The 14,415-nt window shown below is 39.0% G+C and overlaps 2 protein-coding genes across 3 annotated transcripts in view; one reads left to right on the top strand and one right to left on the bottom strand.

Annotated features, from left to right (window-relative positions):
• Window positions 1-8,711, bottom strand: part of abce1 (ATP-binding cassette, sub-family E (OABP), member 1) — a 13,658-nt gene extending 4,947 nt beyond the window's left edge. The window contains exons 1-12 of the mRNA XM_044342001.1: window positions 8,582-8,711; window positions 6,336-6,477; window positions 6,151-6,236; window positions 5,876-5,973; window positions 4,710-4,827; window positions 3,544-3,681; window positions 3,339-3,408; window positions 2,352-2,448; window positions 2,122-2,211; window positions 1,314-1,435; window positions 250-374; window positions 61-157 (exon numbers count right to left, since the gene is read on the bottom strand). Of these exons, the coding sequence (XP_044197936.1) occupies window positions 61-157; window positions 250-374; window positions 1,314-1,435; window positions 2,122-2,211; window positions 2,352-2,448; window positions 3,339-3,408; window positions 3,544-3,681; window positions 4,710-4,827; window positions 5,876-5,973; window positions 6,151-6,236; window positions 6,336-6,438 (1,144 nt within the window). The 5' untranslated portion in view covers window positions 6,439-6,477; window positions 8,582-8,711. The remainder of the gene's footprint in view (window positions 1-60; window positions 158-249; window positions 375-1,313; window positions 1,436-2,121; window positions 2,212-2,351; window positions 2,449-3,338; window positions 3,409-3,543; window positions 3,682-4,709; window positions 4,828-5,875; window positions 5,974-6,150; window positions 6,237-6,335; window positions 6,478-8,581) is intronic.
• anapc10 (anaphase promoting complex subunit 10) lies at window positions 7,957-12,838 on the top strand. 2 transcript variants are annotated; one of them, XM_044342275.1, is made up of 6 exons: window positions 7,957-8,123; window positions 10,355-10,470; window positions 10,566-10,656; window positions 11,186-11,306; window positions 11,402-11,455; window positions 12,256-12,838. In XM_044342275.1, exons 2-6 carry the CDS (start codon window positions 10,356-10,358, stop codon window positions 12,433-12,435), a joined length of 561 nt encoding a protein of 186 aa, XP_044198210.1. In that variant the 5' UTR covers window positions 7,957-8,123; window position 10,355; the 3' UTR covers window positions 12,436-12,838. The 2 variants fall into 2 exon arrangements, with proteins under 2 accessions (XP_044198210.1, XP_044198209.1); XM_044342274.1 differs by lacking the exon at window positions 7,957-8,123 and adding an exon at window positions 8,790-8,920.
• Window positions 12,839-14,415: the final 1,577 nt, after the last annotated feature.

Raw genomic sequence — 14,415 nt, 5'->3', positions numbered from 1 at the left:
AGAACAATTTAATAGAAGAAGAAGAAGATATTTAACACCGATTTTATTGATCCGTCTCACCGTTCTCTCCCAGCATCACCATGATCTCAGAGTCCGTGAACTCTCCTCCTTTGATCTCCAGCGTGAACTCGCCCATCGTCTTCGCCATGTCTGGATACTGAGAGACGACGACAACAAAACATCAGCGACAAACTTTCACCTCAGTCGGCGAGAGAAGAGAGACGACGACGGTAAAGACGGGGAACAGACCTGGTAGTGCCTGAGTCTCTTCACTTCCTCCTCGTTGGCCGTTTCAGCCACCTTGAAGACCAACGAGGTCTCGCGAAACCTGAGATTCTCCGTAGGAACGTAACCGTCCAGGAAGATGTTGATGCCTGCGGGACGGACGCAGGAAGACGTTAAAGAGGATCAAACGGTCGTTACGACTGTCAGAGTATCCTGATGTAGATCTTAATTAATCCTTCTTTAAAACTACTGCGTATAAAACGTCATTATTCTGAGAAATATTGATGACTATAAATACAGAATATATAATATTAGAATCATATTTTCACATTATTATTGATCAAATACATTATTTCATCTTATTTTATCTTCGATCATATTTCACTTAAATCATAGAAACTCTTCTTCTTTCAGCCACTTTAGGTTTTTAATTGATTGTTTGTTAAAAAAGTGAAAAAAAAACATAATTAAAATGTTTAACAGTTCGAAGTTTGATGATTTTCTGTCATAAAAACAACAAAGAAAGAAAGAAAATCACATTTGAGAAGCTGGAACCAGTAAATGTTTTGACATTTTCACTTAAATGATTAATTAAACTAATTTAACTTCTGGCGACTAATTGATTAATCAAGTCATTGTTGTTGTTTTTTATTCCGTCTTCAGCTGCAGATTAAAAACACAAAAACACTGAATCAAACTTCATAAATGTTCATATTTTCTGACAATAAAACTGATTTTTTGTCGGACAAAATAATTTGATTGACGATCAATAATCAAGAAAACAAAACAAAAAAAAGGGACGATGAAAATAAAGAGTGTGTGTGTGTGAGTGTGTGTGTGTGAGTGAGTGTGTGTGAGTGAGTGTGTGTGAGTGTGTGTGTGTGTGTGTGTGTGTGTGTGTGTGTGTGTGAGTGAGAGTGTGTGTGTGAGAGTGTGTGTGTGAGTGAGAGTGTGTGTGTGAGAGTGTGTGTGTGAGTGTGTGTGTGTGTGTGTGTGTGAGTGTGTGCGTGTGTGTGAGTGTGTGTGTGTGTGTGTGTGTGTGTGTGAGTGTGTGTGTGTGTGTGTGTGTGTGAGTGTGTGTGTGTTACCCTCTCGGACGCTGAAGGGCATGGTGACGACTCCGTAGGCGCTGGGGACTCCGTACAGACAGCAGATGAAGTCAGACAGGTAGTCCAGCACACTCAGGTCGTGTTCGACCACGATGATGTACCTGAAACACACACACACACACATACACGTTTACTTTACATCCTTATGAGGACGCTCCTTGACATGATGCATCACGAGCCCCAAAACCATCACAACTAAAGACCTGAACCTGAACTGAACCAGTTCTAACCAGTTCTGAACCCTCAAACTGCCCTTTGCAGTCGTGACGAGGTGAATCAACACTTTACTAGTAATTTAAAACCTTCTGATAGTTTATAAAGACGATCAAAGCTGCTAAACATCAACTAATGATCATTTTCATTATTGATTAATCTGCCAATTATCTTCTTGATTGATCAGCTGATCATTTGATCAATAAACTGCCAGAAAAAACTGAAAAATTACTTCAAACAGGAAACGTCACAACTTGTGAAATATTTTAACTGAGAATGTAAACTGTTGTTCTTATTATCAATCAACATGTCAATTTGCTCCAATCAATCAATCGTTTTATGTTTAAAATGTCAGAAAACAGTGGAAACAGTTTCCAACATTCAAAGATGATCAGTTTACGATCACATACGATGAAGAATTCGCTTTTAAAATGATCAGTTATTGAAATATTATTGATTAATCGACGTTTATCAGCGGAGTCAACGAAGCTTCTTGAACGTTAACTGAACATCTGTTTGTTTCCAGCTGTTATCCAAATGTTATTGATCATCTCTTTAAATCGATCGGCGTTACCTGTCCGGAGTGATGAGCGAGCGGATGGTGATGGCGGCCTTCAGCCTCTGTTTCACATCCAGGTAACTGGACGGTTCGTCAAACATGAAACTGCAGCAGAGAAGAAGAAGAAGAAGAAGAAGAAGAAGGAGAAGAAGGAGAAGGAGGAGAAGAGAAAACACGTCAGTCAGTCAGTGAGTTAAAGTTTTAAGCTGGATAAACGTCGAGTGGCGGTAGAAACGTTTCCTCACATGTCGGCTCTCTGGATGCAGACGACGGCGCAGGCGAACCTCTGCAGCTCCCCTCCGGACAGATCCTCCACGTTCCTCTCCCGCAGGTGACTCAGATCTGCCCCCAAAAACGCACCAAGAACAACCAATCACAACACAGAAATATCTTCTTCACTGATTCTTTGATCAAACTGTTTCCTGATAGTTTTAACACAAAGTTACTGTAAAACAACTGGAAACGATCTTCAAGATGTTTGTGTAACTGTTGGAATCATAACTTCAAACTTTTCTTAACATAGAAAATGAAATATTTAAAATAACTCATGATCAGTTAATTATCAATTAATCTGCCAGATTGTTTAGATTAATCGTTTTATCTTCAGTTACTATCAGAGTGAAACCTTTAAACGTCTCTTTGTCAAACTTATAAAGATAAAAAACTAAGGAAAAGCAGCAAATCTTCACAGTTAAGAAGCTTCAGATATTAATTAACGGCGTCTTGTTTTCTTGTTTATTATCTAAAGTCTCACTGTTGTATTTTAAATCCTGTGTTAATTACATCCATGTTTACAAGCGTACAGTCTTCTTCTTCTCTGCTTTTGTTGGCGTTTTACTGCCACATGAAACCATCATCAGGACTCAACACAAGAAACAAAGTGGAAAAAACTGATCCACGACGCTGTGAAACGGGCTCAGAAACTCCACATGTAGCTTTAAAAGATTAATCAATAATTGTTGTGATTCATTTCCTGTTGCTCATCTCATCATTTAACCCGCTAATTGCTTTCGTACTAAATGTGTATATTCAGTGTGTGATCACATGTTCAGACTCTTTTATCAACAGCAGACGTCTGACGTTGTTCTTTGTTTGTTTGTTGTTATTTATTAAACGTCTCTCAGACTGTGTGTGTGTGTATGAATGTGTGTGTATCCGTGTGTGTGTGTGTGTGTATGAATGTGTGTGTATCCTCGTGTGTGTGTGTGTGTGTGTGTGTGTGTGTGTCTTACCGAGCTGTTGACAGACCAGGTCCTGTGTTTCTGTGTCGTCTTTCCTGCTCAGGATGGCCCCTACTGACCCCTGCAGGCAGAGACCCGCAATTACAACCAAATCCTGACTCACTGCTGCAACATTCAAACCATTAAAAAAAAAACCACAAACACAAGCTGGTGCTGTCGTGTGTGTGTGTGTGTGTGTGTGTGTGTGTGTGTTCACCTTGACAGTCTTTGGGATCTGGTCGACGTACTGCGGCTTGACGATGGCCCGCAGGTCGTCCTCCAGGATTTTGGTGAAGTAGTTCTGCAGCTCGGAGCCTCTAAAGTAGGTCAAGATCTCCTGCCAGTCTGGAGGATTCTGGGACGGAGACAGACCAGTATAACGACATGTAACAGCTGTGATAGTATCCAGTTATTTCACTCTGAGTGTAACAAGTTTGTGTTTTAACCAAATTTATTCTCTCATTAAGTCTGTAAAACGTCGAGTGGAAGCGTTTCCTCCCTGAGTGACTGATCCTGATTAACAACAGACTGAAATAAAAGGATCCTGATAGAAATCTGACTCCATAAACATGAGAAACCTTCATAAAACTCTCTTATTTTGGATTTTCCTCTAATCTTTGGATCATTTTACCTTTTTCACCTCAGATCAGTAAAGATTATTAATATAAATCTCTATCACCTTCAGACTGAGTGACATGAACGATGGTGGACGTACGAGACCAGTCTGAAGCCGTCAGGTTGTTCGGTGAATCGTAGCGCTATGACGTCAACAGTCATCAATAATAAACAATCGTCTAACAGCAAATCCAGCAAAGTGACACCAACGTTATGGATTTACAACCAGAGATTTCACCGTCGTGTTTCAGACGGCAAACACAGCAGACGATTAGTTGATTAATTAACCGATTGAAGGAAAATTTGTTGCCAATTATTCTGATAATCAATTTATCGTTTCAGTTATTTTACGAGTGCTAAATATTTACTGGTTGCAGCTTCTCAGATTTCAGGATTTTATCAGATATCGTTGAAACATTTTTGGTTTAGTAATTGAAGGACACGTTTGGCTTTGAGAAGCTGTGTTTGATGTTTAAAACAATAAATCTGCAGGTGAATCAGTCCTGATCGTTTGTTTCAGCCTCAGTGTGACGGATTATTAAACCACATCGACACAGAATGTAAATACCAGTAAATCCACAACAGCTGACCGTCACATGACTGTCAGAACCCCAGCAGTCCCAGTCCCAGTCATACAAACACCCAGACTGGGACTGCTGGGTGTTTGTATCTTTGACCATAGTGAAGACGTGTCTACGTTTTGAGGGTTGAGACCTGGTTTCAGGGTTTCGGTCGGTGGTACAGTATCTGTGATGTTTGAACACTCACATCGAACTTGCCCAGGTTGGGTTTCTGTTTTCCAGCCAGGATCTTCAGAGCTGTGGACTTGCCGATACCGTTGGTCCCCACCAGCCCCAGAACCTCCCCCGGCCTGGGGATCGGCAGCCTGCGCACACACACACACACACACACACACACACACACACACACACATCTCAGTATTACACCACATTTAACACCAAGTATCCAGCTAATAAACATATCGGCTCATCGTTCAGGACTCAGGTGGTTTAGTCGTCTGTTCTCAGATGTTTAATCTTCTATTTAAAGGATCAGATTGTTCAGAAACATCGATGTGAATCACGACGGACCAGAACGCCTTCACACAACAATTTAACAACGACAGCGGGGAAAACAGTAACTTCCCTCCTTTAGAAAACCTCCTAAAACATAATTAAACATTTTTTTCCTTTGACATTGAAAACTTTTAGTCTGAAATAGTTTGCTGACTGTTGAAGAAAAACCCTGCAGCAGTTCAGTCGCCGACTGACGGTGGAAGCTGCAAATTTCAGGTCTAAAAGTAGCTCGAAATTCCTAAAAATAAACCTTAAATGTAGGACTCGTAAGTTTATTATCTGAGGAGTTTTTCACTAAACATTTTAGCTTCTGACTCACTAAAGACTCACAGTCAGTCAGCTGTAACGAGCCTCGTTGCATCAGTGTCTCATCAACATAAAGTTAATAACATATCTAGATGACGCTCGAGTTAATAAGGATCCAATCAGATCACAAACAAACACAAACAATCCAGTGAATTAATCTCAAGAGGAAACTTTCAGCAGCACTTCAGAGGACTCTTACTGTCACCAGTAAGAGTCCTCTGAACAATACGACCTCTGAACATCAACTTATTAGACGCTGAAATCTCAAATTAAACACAAATTATTTTGTTTCAGGTTGATTTAAAGAGGCTGAAAGCAAAACATGGACTAACCCTAACTTAAATGAAGCTGTAATCACATTATATTCTGTATATAAATATGATTATTTCATGATAAAAGAGTAGTCAGCCTTCAATACTGGCTAAACTGAACTGTTTTAAATGGTCTAAGTCTGGTCACTTCCTTGTATATCCAGTAACATTACTGCTGCTGTGTTTCCATAGTTTATATTCATGTTTAAGTCCCAGATGAACGGTGAGTTTATCGGCGTACCGGTGCAGTTTGAAGGAGTTGGCGCAGTATCTGTGTGTGGTTTCCTTCTCCAGGTTGCTGGGCAGGTTGACAATCGACAAAGCTCCAAACGGACATTTCTACAACGACAAGAAACATCATCAGAACAACTGAAAACGAAGCTGCAAATCATCCTCGTTGTTTGAGGAACAACGATGATATTCTGGGATTTCTGACTGTTGAAGTGAAACGGCAACATGAAGCATGTTATAAGCGATATTTTCTCCACAAGACAGGAGACGTTCAGGTGTTTTTACCTTGACGCAGATGCCGCAGCCTATACACAGAGACTCTGAGATCCAGGCAATCTTACTCTGTGGTGTCACCTCGATACACAGTTTACCTGCAGACACACAAACATGAATACAAGTTAGTTTCTGGGGACGTCAAATCTCTGGAGATGAGAAATAACACACGACGACGACGTCTTCTCCACACTGACCCATGCGGACCACCGGGCAGCTCTTCTTGCACTCCTGACGGCATTTCTTGGGTTTGCATTTGTCGTGGTTGACGATGGCGATCCTCGTGTTTTTATCCGCCATGATGGAGGGCTGGAATGACGGACGCTAGGACCTGCGGAGCTGCAAAAGACACGAGTTGTTAACGAGGTTCATCATGACAGACGTTGATTTCAAGAAGAGTTGAAGTTAGTGAAGCGTTTCCAGCCGACAGACACAAACTTAAAGGACACGTTCATAATTTTTCAAATGTCAGGAGCCCAAATGAACAGTGAAACATGTTTTTCTTGCTGTAATCGTTCATCCTGTTCATACTGACCATTAGAAGATCCCTTCATAATGAACTTACAATCCACAGTCCTCCGTCTGTGCAAAAAATGTATTTCAAAGTTTATCTGAAGCTAATATGAAGCTTCAGCGTCCAGATGAGTCAAATCAAGTAGATATCTTTCAACGTTACAGTCTTTTTAGTGTCAAAGTCCCTCTTTTTGTTACTATACTTCCACCGCAGCTCAACAGGGAAACACAAAGAGTGAATTTGATGCTAAAAAGACTGTAAATGTGTCAGACATCCACTTGATATGACTAACTCAGACTGCTGAAGCTGAATAGAAGCTTCACATCTACTTTTAAATGACTGTGTGGACTTATACTGTCAGTAGAGATGTACCGGTCAAACTGTTTCTACTATATAAAAAGGTGGTGAAACATTGTGACAGTATCAATACCGCCAAACATTTCTATTACTGTCATTACTGTGATTAAGAGCTCGGTGTAACTTTTATTAAACTGTGTGTGTTTCTCTTTAACTGTTAATACTCAACACACTCGCACTCCAGAAATCAATCAAAAACTCATGGATCCGTCTTAAAACTTTGAACGACCTGCTTTTGTTTACAGAGTTTAAACTGTTTTGGATGTTATTATATTATAGCTGCAACATTCAGACCGCTATCGACCACTAAAATCCAAGGCGATCATGTTGTGAAGTAACTTAACTGTATTCTGGCACTAATAGCACCATAATAACACCATTTGTGATATTTTTACCTATGATAATCATAGCGTCGGTCCCTAATTGAAAGCTCATTTGAAGGGGATCCTTTAATAACCAGTATGAAGAGGAGGAAAACCTCTTTCACTGCTCATGTGGACACCTGACTGTTGAGGGAACTCAGTAATATCCACCAAAGTGCCACCAGACTGACATTAACCTCATCTGAAGAGGACAGTTGTGAGGCTCAATCCTGTGTCCACTCTGTTCACTCTGCTGAAGCAACACATTCAATTATGAACAAAAAAAAAACCGCTCAGCCTTTCTATGTAACAAAAGGGCTGCCATACATCTAATACCACAACCCCAAAACCAGCCTCTACCTGAACCTGACTGCACCCACATTTATTAATCAGGATCCTTGGTTTGATTGGATTTTTCCATCTCAGGCCTCAAGAGAGAGATGAAAATGTAGCAGCTCAGTCAGCGCTTCAGTCTTTTTTTAAAGGGAGAGTGAGTCACACCGGAGTCCATTCAAAAAAACCTTGTATTTAATTGTTACCTCACCTCTGAATGTATGAGCCTGCTGCGACGTCATTTAAGGCCTTTAACTAGTAATTAGTGTCCGACTTTTCAATTCGGCGTATATTTCATACATAACAGTTGAATATATCTAGAAATAATCTGCTAATCTGTTGATCTTAACGGTAACATTAACGTTATTCCTTCGTCGAAACGCAACGTGACGGGCGGTGGCGAGCAGCAGCAAATTAAGGTTTGTCCTTGTTTAACCCGCTGATATTTGAGTCATCCATATGCCGAATACTTTCACACATCCTAAAGATTAATTAAACGTCTTCAATCGTGAGCTGACAGTTGTGTATATTTGTCAGCGAGCGGGGGAAGTTTAATTGTTGTTATTTTTTGAAGGGGGTTTGGAGCGCAAAAAGAAAACGTCATCTTTTCTGGGGCCCTTTTGCCATTTAACAACAGCTCTGTTAATTACTGTCAACATATAAATAAACTTTGACTCCTTGTGAGCTTCAATTGTTTCATTCAGAGGTTTAAATGACAACAACTGAAGCTTTAATGAACCGTTAGGTTCGGTTATTAGAGGTTGCTAACGGTTAGCTTCAGCGCAGGCCCAGCACTTTGACAGCTGCTCCGTTAGAGATCAACGCTCGTTTCTATGGCAATAAAAACAAAATCCGGAGTAGTACGTTAATAACTCACCCCTCTTCGGCCCCCGTTAACCGGCTTTGGAGGAAAAAAAGATAATAAATGAGGTTTAGTAACAAATAATTAGGAGTGAAAGTTCTCTTTTTTTCCAGCAACGTGTTCTTCTCCTCCTGGACGCCGGCTGGAAAGATGGCGGGAGATACGCACAAAGCGTGCGACACGGTCTTAGGTGACGTCACTCATAAAAGCGACATAGAAACTACAAAAGTGGGAGATTCGAAGGACCTAAAATAAGCAGTCACAAACAAAAACGGATTTAAACTGAATTTTATTAAACTGTCGGGCGTCTGATGTATTAAGACGACTCAGTGGAGACTTGCACTAATTCGTCTTGTAAGTTTGACTTGTATTTATGTCATGAAATAAGTTTTACTGGCTGTGAGACTGTAAACAGCGAAGAAATGTTAGCTGCTAGCAGCTAGCTCCGCTAAAACTTTATTTACATGTCGAGTTTGCTTTTATTTCAGAAAATAACTTACGACTTATCAATCAAACGACATCTTCCCCCTTTTAAAATTAATTTTAAATAATGAACATGTTTCATATTTCCCGAGTTTCCCTCCTTAAACATGCAGAGTGGAGCCATTATAGTGTTTAAAAATGTGTCTTTTTGTGTGAATAATGTTCAGTTAGTTGCGTCACTTCAATGCCGAATTTTAATTAAGGACCAAATAATTATCTTATACTCTTAAATCAGATGCTGATATTTATATATATCTTGAAATTGACAAGAAAACTTAAAAATGTGAAATTTTTAAAGGGAGTTTGGTGTTATCTCACTAATTTCCGAATAAAAATGGAAATAAACGAGGCTAAAAGACCACGTAGCTTTCACCAAACTTGTGTTTTTATCTCTCCTCGTGTTAATATGATGGTCACCTCCTGTACTGTCATTTATATACAAAATTAAATATACAACAGAACTTACAAAATGTTAGATTTTGAATGCTTAATAAGGAGGAGACAAATCAGGATGCAGTTCTGGCAAATTAAGAGCTGATCCAGGTGTCAGAACTATATATAATGTGGGAAATGGGGGGAAACTTAATGATGTTGTTGTCTTGGAGAGAGTTTGGATGGAAAAATATGGTCAGACAACATGTTGGAGAGCCTGTGGGGTTGAGATTCACTATCATGTGTTTTGGGAATGCTGAAGATTTCCTGTTTCTGGACGGTAGTCTGAGACGGCAGGGAAAAGGTTTAAAAAATCAAAATTGAATTAGTTTTCAGGTGTTGTGTTTGGGGCCACCAGATCCTCCTTGTTGCTAGTAAAAACCAGCCAGACTTAAACCTGACTGGTTTAATGTGATTCATGACATTTTTGTGATGAATAAATTGACGTTTGCTTTGAGACATTTTTGATAAATATTGTAAAGGATGGGTTGAGTTTGTCAAACTATTTAGATCAGATTTTCGGTAAAATTGTATCAGTTGCACAGTAACACTCCTGGTTCTCTGCTACAATCAGTGATGAGTTAATATAATCGACTTTTGATTGTTTTCTCATTGCATATTTTCTGAGTTATCTCTTTTGTTGAAGATTATTACATGCACAGTATACATAATTTTTAAACGTGTATGATGCCTTTATGTTTGTTGATTCTCTATTCCTAAATAAAAAGAGGGTTGGGATGTTGTTGTTTGTTAGATTTTTAAAGGGAGTTTGGTGTTACCTCACTAACTTTAGAGATAATCTGCATCTAAGAGTGATTAGAAGTGAAGTAGTGTTCGCTAAACGTGTGTTTTTGTCTCTCCTGGTGTTTATAGGATGGCCACTCCGAGCAAGACCCCGCCTGGAGCCGACCCGAAGCAGCTGGAGCGGACCGGGACTGTCCGAGAGATCGGCTCCCAAGCGGTGTGGTCCCTCTCCTCCTGTAAACCCGGTCAGCGCCAAAACCCTTCGATGTACAGTCTGATGTGTGTTTGTGTGTAAACAGAGTGATGAATCTAGTCTGATGTTATTTGAACTCATGTCCAGGTTTCGGTGTAGATCAGCTGAGGGACGACAATCTGGAGACCTACTGGCAGTCAGACGGATCCCAACCGCACCTAGTCAACATACAGTTCAGGTAACGTGGAGTTATTTCCTTTCTTTCTGTGTATCTCAGGGATTGTATCACCAGGAGTTTATTAGAATGTGTTTTCCACTTTATTTCAGACCTTTTACGTCAGGATCTTGTATGAAGACCTGGTTGTTTTTATTCCTTATCATTTGATTCCTCTCTTTTTATTTAATTATTAATTTCTGTTTGTTGTTTCAAGGAGGAAGTGAAGATATCTTTGTATTTCTGCTTGTTAATCGTCTGTAGAGCTGCAACGTTTAGTCGATTTATCAACAGAAAATAAATTGGCAATTATTTTGATAATAGAATCATTGTTTGTCATTTTTTTTTAAGCAAAAACACAAATTTTTCCAGTTGCAGCTTCTCAAATGTGAAGATGTGAAGCTTTTCTGTGCAAATATGATAGTAAACTTCTTTTTTTTTTTATTTTGGACTTTAGAAAATAAGAAAATAATCAAAGTCGCAGCCATGATGATCTGTAACTGTGTGTCTGTATTTGTTTTCTCTCATTGATGTTTTTATTGGTTGTGTTCAGGAGGAGGACGACGGTGAAGATGTTGTGTATTTATGCCGATTATAAATCTGATGAGAGCTACACACCCAGTAAGATCTCTGTCAGAGTGGGCAACAACTTCCACAACCTTCAAGAAATCAGGGTAACAAATATTTATTAGATGATTGTCTGTCCTGGATTTAAAAGGTCAAGTTTCATAATCACTCAAATTCTTCCTCTTCCTCTTCCTCTCTGCAGCAGTTGGAGATGGTGGAGCCCAGCGGCTGGATCCACATCTCTCTGATGAATCAGGTAAAACAAAAAAACAGATCACTTTACTTTCACTTTACTGTGTGTGAACTTTATTCCCTTTAAGATGAGCTGTTTAAACACAGAAATCTGCATCAAGACAAACTGAATAGTAACAAATATACAGAAACAAACAACATTTCACAGCTTTAAACACCTTTTTGTTTACTGAATCTCCTTTTTGCACATTTACAAGCTCAGTGTGTTTATAGCTTTGACTACAGCAGCAGACGTCTCTTCCTGTGGAAAACAAACTGGAGGTTAAATGAGCCGCATAAAGAAACAAGATACTGAGAAAGTTTATTTGTTGTCAGCTGATGCGAGTGTTTGTCCTCAGGTTTCTGTCAACAGTTGGAGGTAAATATTAGTTTGTGTGATGGATTTCAGTCATTTTACAGATAAAGTTCTGTTATATTGTGATGAGGTTCATAACTTTAGTATACAGCAGCAACTAATGATGATTTTTATTATCGATTTATCTGCTGATTATATTCTCGAACAATCATTTTATCTATAAAATGTTAGAGTTCATATTTTCAAGTTGCTTGTTTTGTTCAAAAATTTTTAATTTACTGTCATATATGACAAAAAAGTTGAATAGTTTGACTAATCTATTATTAAAAGGACAAATTATTCTTCACAGAACAATCTGAACAAGAACAAACAAATAAATATAAATATAAACACACACACCATCCTAACAAAAAATGGAAAAGTAAAAAACACATGGACATGAATAAAAACCACAAGTAAGATTCATGTGTGAAGTCTTTGCGTGACTCTCGTGTGTTTTTGTGTCTCAGCGGACGAACGAGCCGATCAGCACCTTCATGATCCAGATCGCAGTTCTGGCCAACCACCAGAACGGCAGAGACACACACATGCGGCAGATCAAAGTCTACACGCCAGTGGAGGAGAGCTCCATCGGAAAGTTCCCACGATGCACCACGGTCGACTTCATGATGTACCGCACTATCAGGTGATCTGGACTCGCCCTCCGTGACCCCCCGGAGAGTTCGGGAACCGCACGAAACGAACACTGATATCTGGAGCCACTGCTGTGGAAAAAAATCTAATCTGGTGCATCCTCGATTGATTCCGTATTGATTACGGAGTCGATCGGTCTTTGTGAAAGTTCTGATGTTTTAACGTGAAGCTGCCAATATTTAACGTATTTAAACGTGACTGTAACAAACGTCCAGCGTTTGTCTTCTCAGGATGGAAAAGCCTCGTTATACGACCGCAGGACGATTAAGCTGATGACGCTTAAAGGTCGGCAGCAAATAAATCTTAATATTTCTCTACTTGTGTTAATTAACAATCATATCAGGGGAAGATGACACCAACTAGACAACATCTGATGAATAAAATGTGTTTATAAATGTTCTTTTCCCCAAACAGTTTTATTAATTTTTCAAATATTATGTAAAAAGCACCGTCAGGCTGCAACAAACAATTATTTTCACCATTAATCGATTAGATTTTGGTCTATAAAATGTCATAAAATGAAGATATTCAGTTTATTGTCTTAAAGGACGAAAGAAACCAGAAAATATTCACGTTTTCAGCGTTTTTGTTTCTTCTCAACTCTTCAAAACGATTCCTCAAAAAAACTAATCACTGCAGTTCTAAACATATAAACACATAAAGAGTAAGAAATACACATGAAGACAACAACACAGAACAACAATCAACAACAAAACAAGGTCCATAGTTCAGGTCCGTGTCACCTTTGACCTCTAAGTCCATGAGTCCAACACCAGTATGCTGTCCTGATGGTTTCCAGTTCAAGAAACAAAGTCTCTTTGACAGTAAATCGACTCTCTGCTTGTTGATGGTCCGTCGTTTACAATTCTGATAATCGATTCATAATTTTTAAGCAAAAATGCCCAAAATATGAAGGTTTCAGATGCTCAAATTTGAGTATTTGCTGCTTTTCTCGTCTCACATCACAGACGATGTGAGATCTTTGGGTGGATTGGGTTTTTTTTCACTGTTTAGATTTTTTTAGAGCAAAACAATTAACTGAAAAGATACTGGGGATTAACTGATGGTGAAAATAATCGTTAGTTGCAGGAATCTGTATCTGTATGTAGTTTGGTATCTTTGTTTTAAACGATTATCAAACTGGTTGTTGATTATTTTTCTGACTCGAGAAAGATCGAGGACATTAATATCTGACGTTAACCTCCACGTAGACCATCACGATTACACAATTCAGTCTGTGAGAAGACCATGAGATTTGGTTCAAAGCTCCGGAAACCAGTCAGTCAGTGTATCTCGGACTCTTGATGGTCTGAACATTTGTTTCAGAGGCTTTTCCTTCATGATAAGAAGAAACACTGAATACTGACATTTATCTTTGGCAAGAGAACGTAAAGATATTAAACTCACATGTTTGTTTGTTTGTTTGTGACGTTTTGAAGAAATTTAGCAGCACTTGAAAGAAAAAACAAACTGTAACTTGAACAATATGGTTTTTATGCAAGTAAAGCACATTATACAGTAGATTATGACTAAATTTAATCCTGTTTTTGATGTTTGGGTCTAAAAATATTCACTGAATTTCAGGAAGGACGAAATATTTTCAGGAATTCTGAGCGACATGTTTTATTCATGATCAACATTTTGCTGTGACGAAGTGAATTAAGAAGCCGAAATGTTGAGGTTTTTTGGTCAGTTAAGACTTCTTGTTCATAAGTATCATAAACTCACAGTTGAAAACCCAAACTGCTCCGTGCCTACAGACCGTCTCTGTTGTGGATTTGTTACCAAACACTGAATTAAACAAGTTTCAAAGTGACACGGCTGCAAATGTGACTGAGTTCATGAATGAAAGAAAGAGAGAGAGAGTCAGTCCAATTCTATTATTATCTAAACTTACAGTTGTTGGAAAATCACTAAAAAGACAGTTTCTGCTGCCAAAATGAGCTGGTTTGCACGTTATTCCCAGTAGTTTTCAT

This window comes from Thunnus albacares, chromosome 22 (genome assembly GCF_914725855.1).
Source record: "Thunnus albacares chromosome 22, fThuAlb1.1, whole genome shotgun sequence".
NCBI classification, from domain to species: Eukaryota; Metazoa; Chordata; class Actinopteri; order Scombriformes; family Scombridae; genus Thunnus; species Thunnus albacares.
The sequence above is the reverse complement of the archived record's forward strand: the minus strand, read 5'-3'. Positions and strand labels throughout refer to the sequence as shown.

Bases quoted from the DNA above. Each gene is read 5' to 3' on its own strand.
- anapc10 (XM_044342275.1), top strand. From the start codon at position 10,356: ATGGCCACTCCGAGCAAGACCCCGCCTGGAGCCGACCCGAAGCAGCTG. The intron at 10,471-10,565 runs GTCAGCGCCAAA...ACTCATGTCCAG, and splicing joins CCTCTCCTCCTGTAAACCCG to GTTTCGGTGTAGATCAGCTG. The intron at 10,657-11,185 runs GTAACGTGGAGT...GGTTGTGTTCAG, and splicing joins CTAGTCAACATACAGTTCAG to GAGGAGGACGACGGTGAAGA.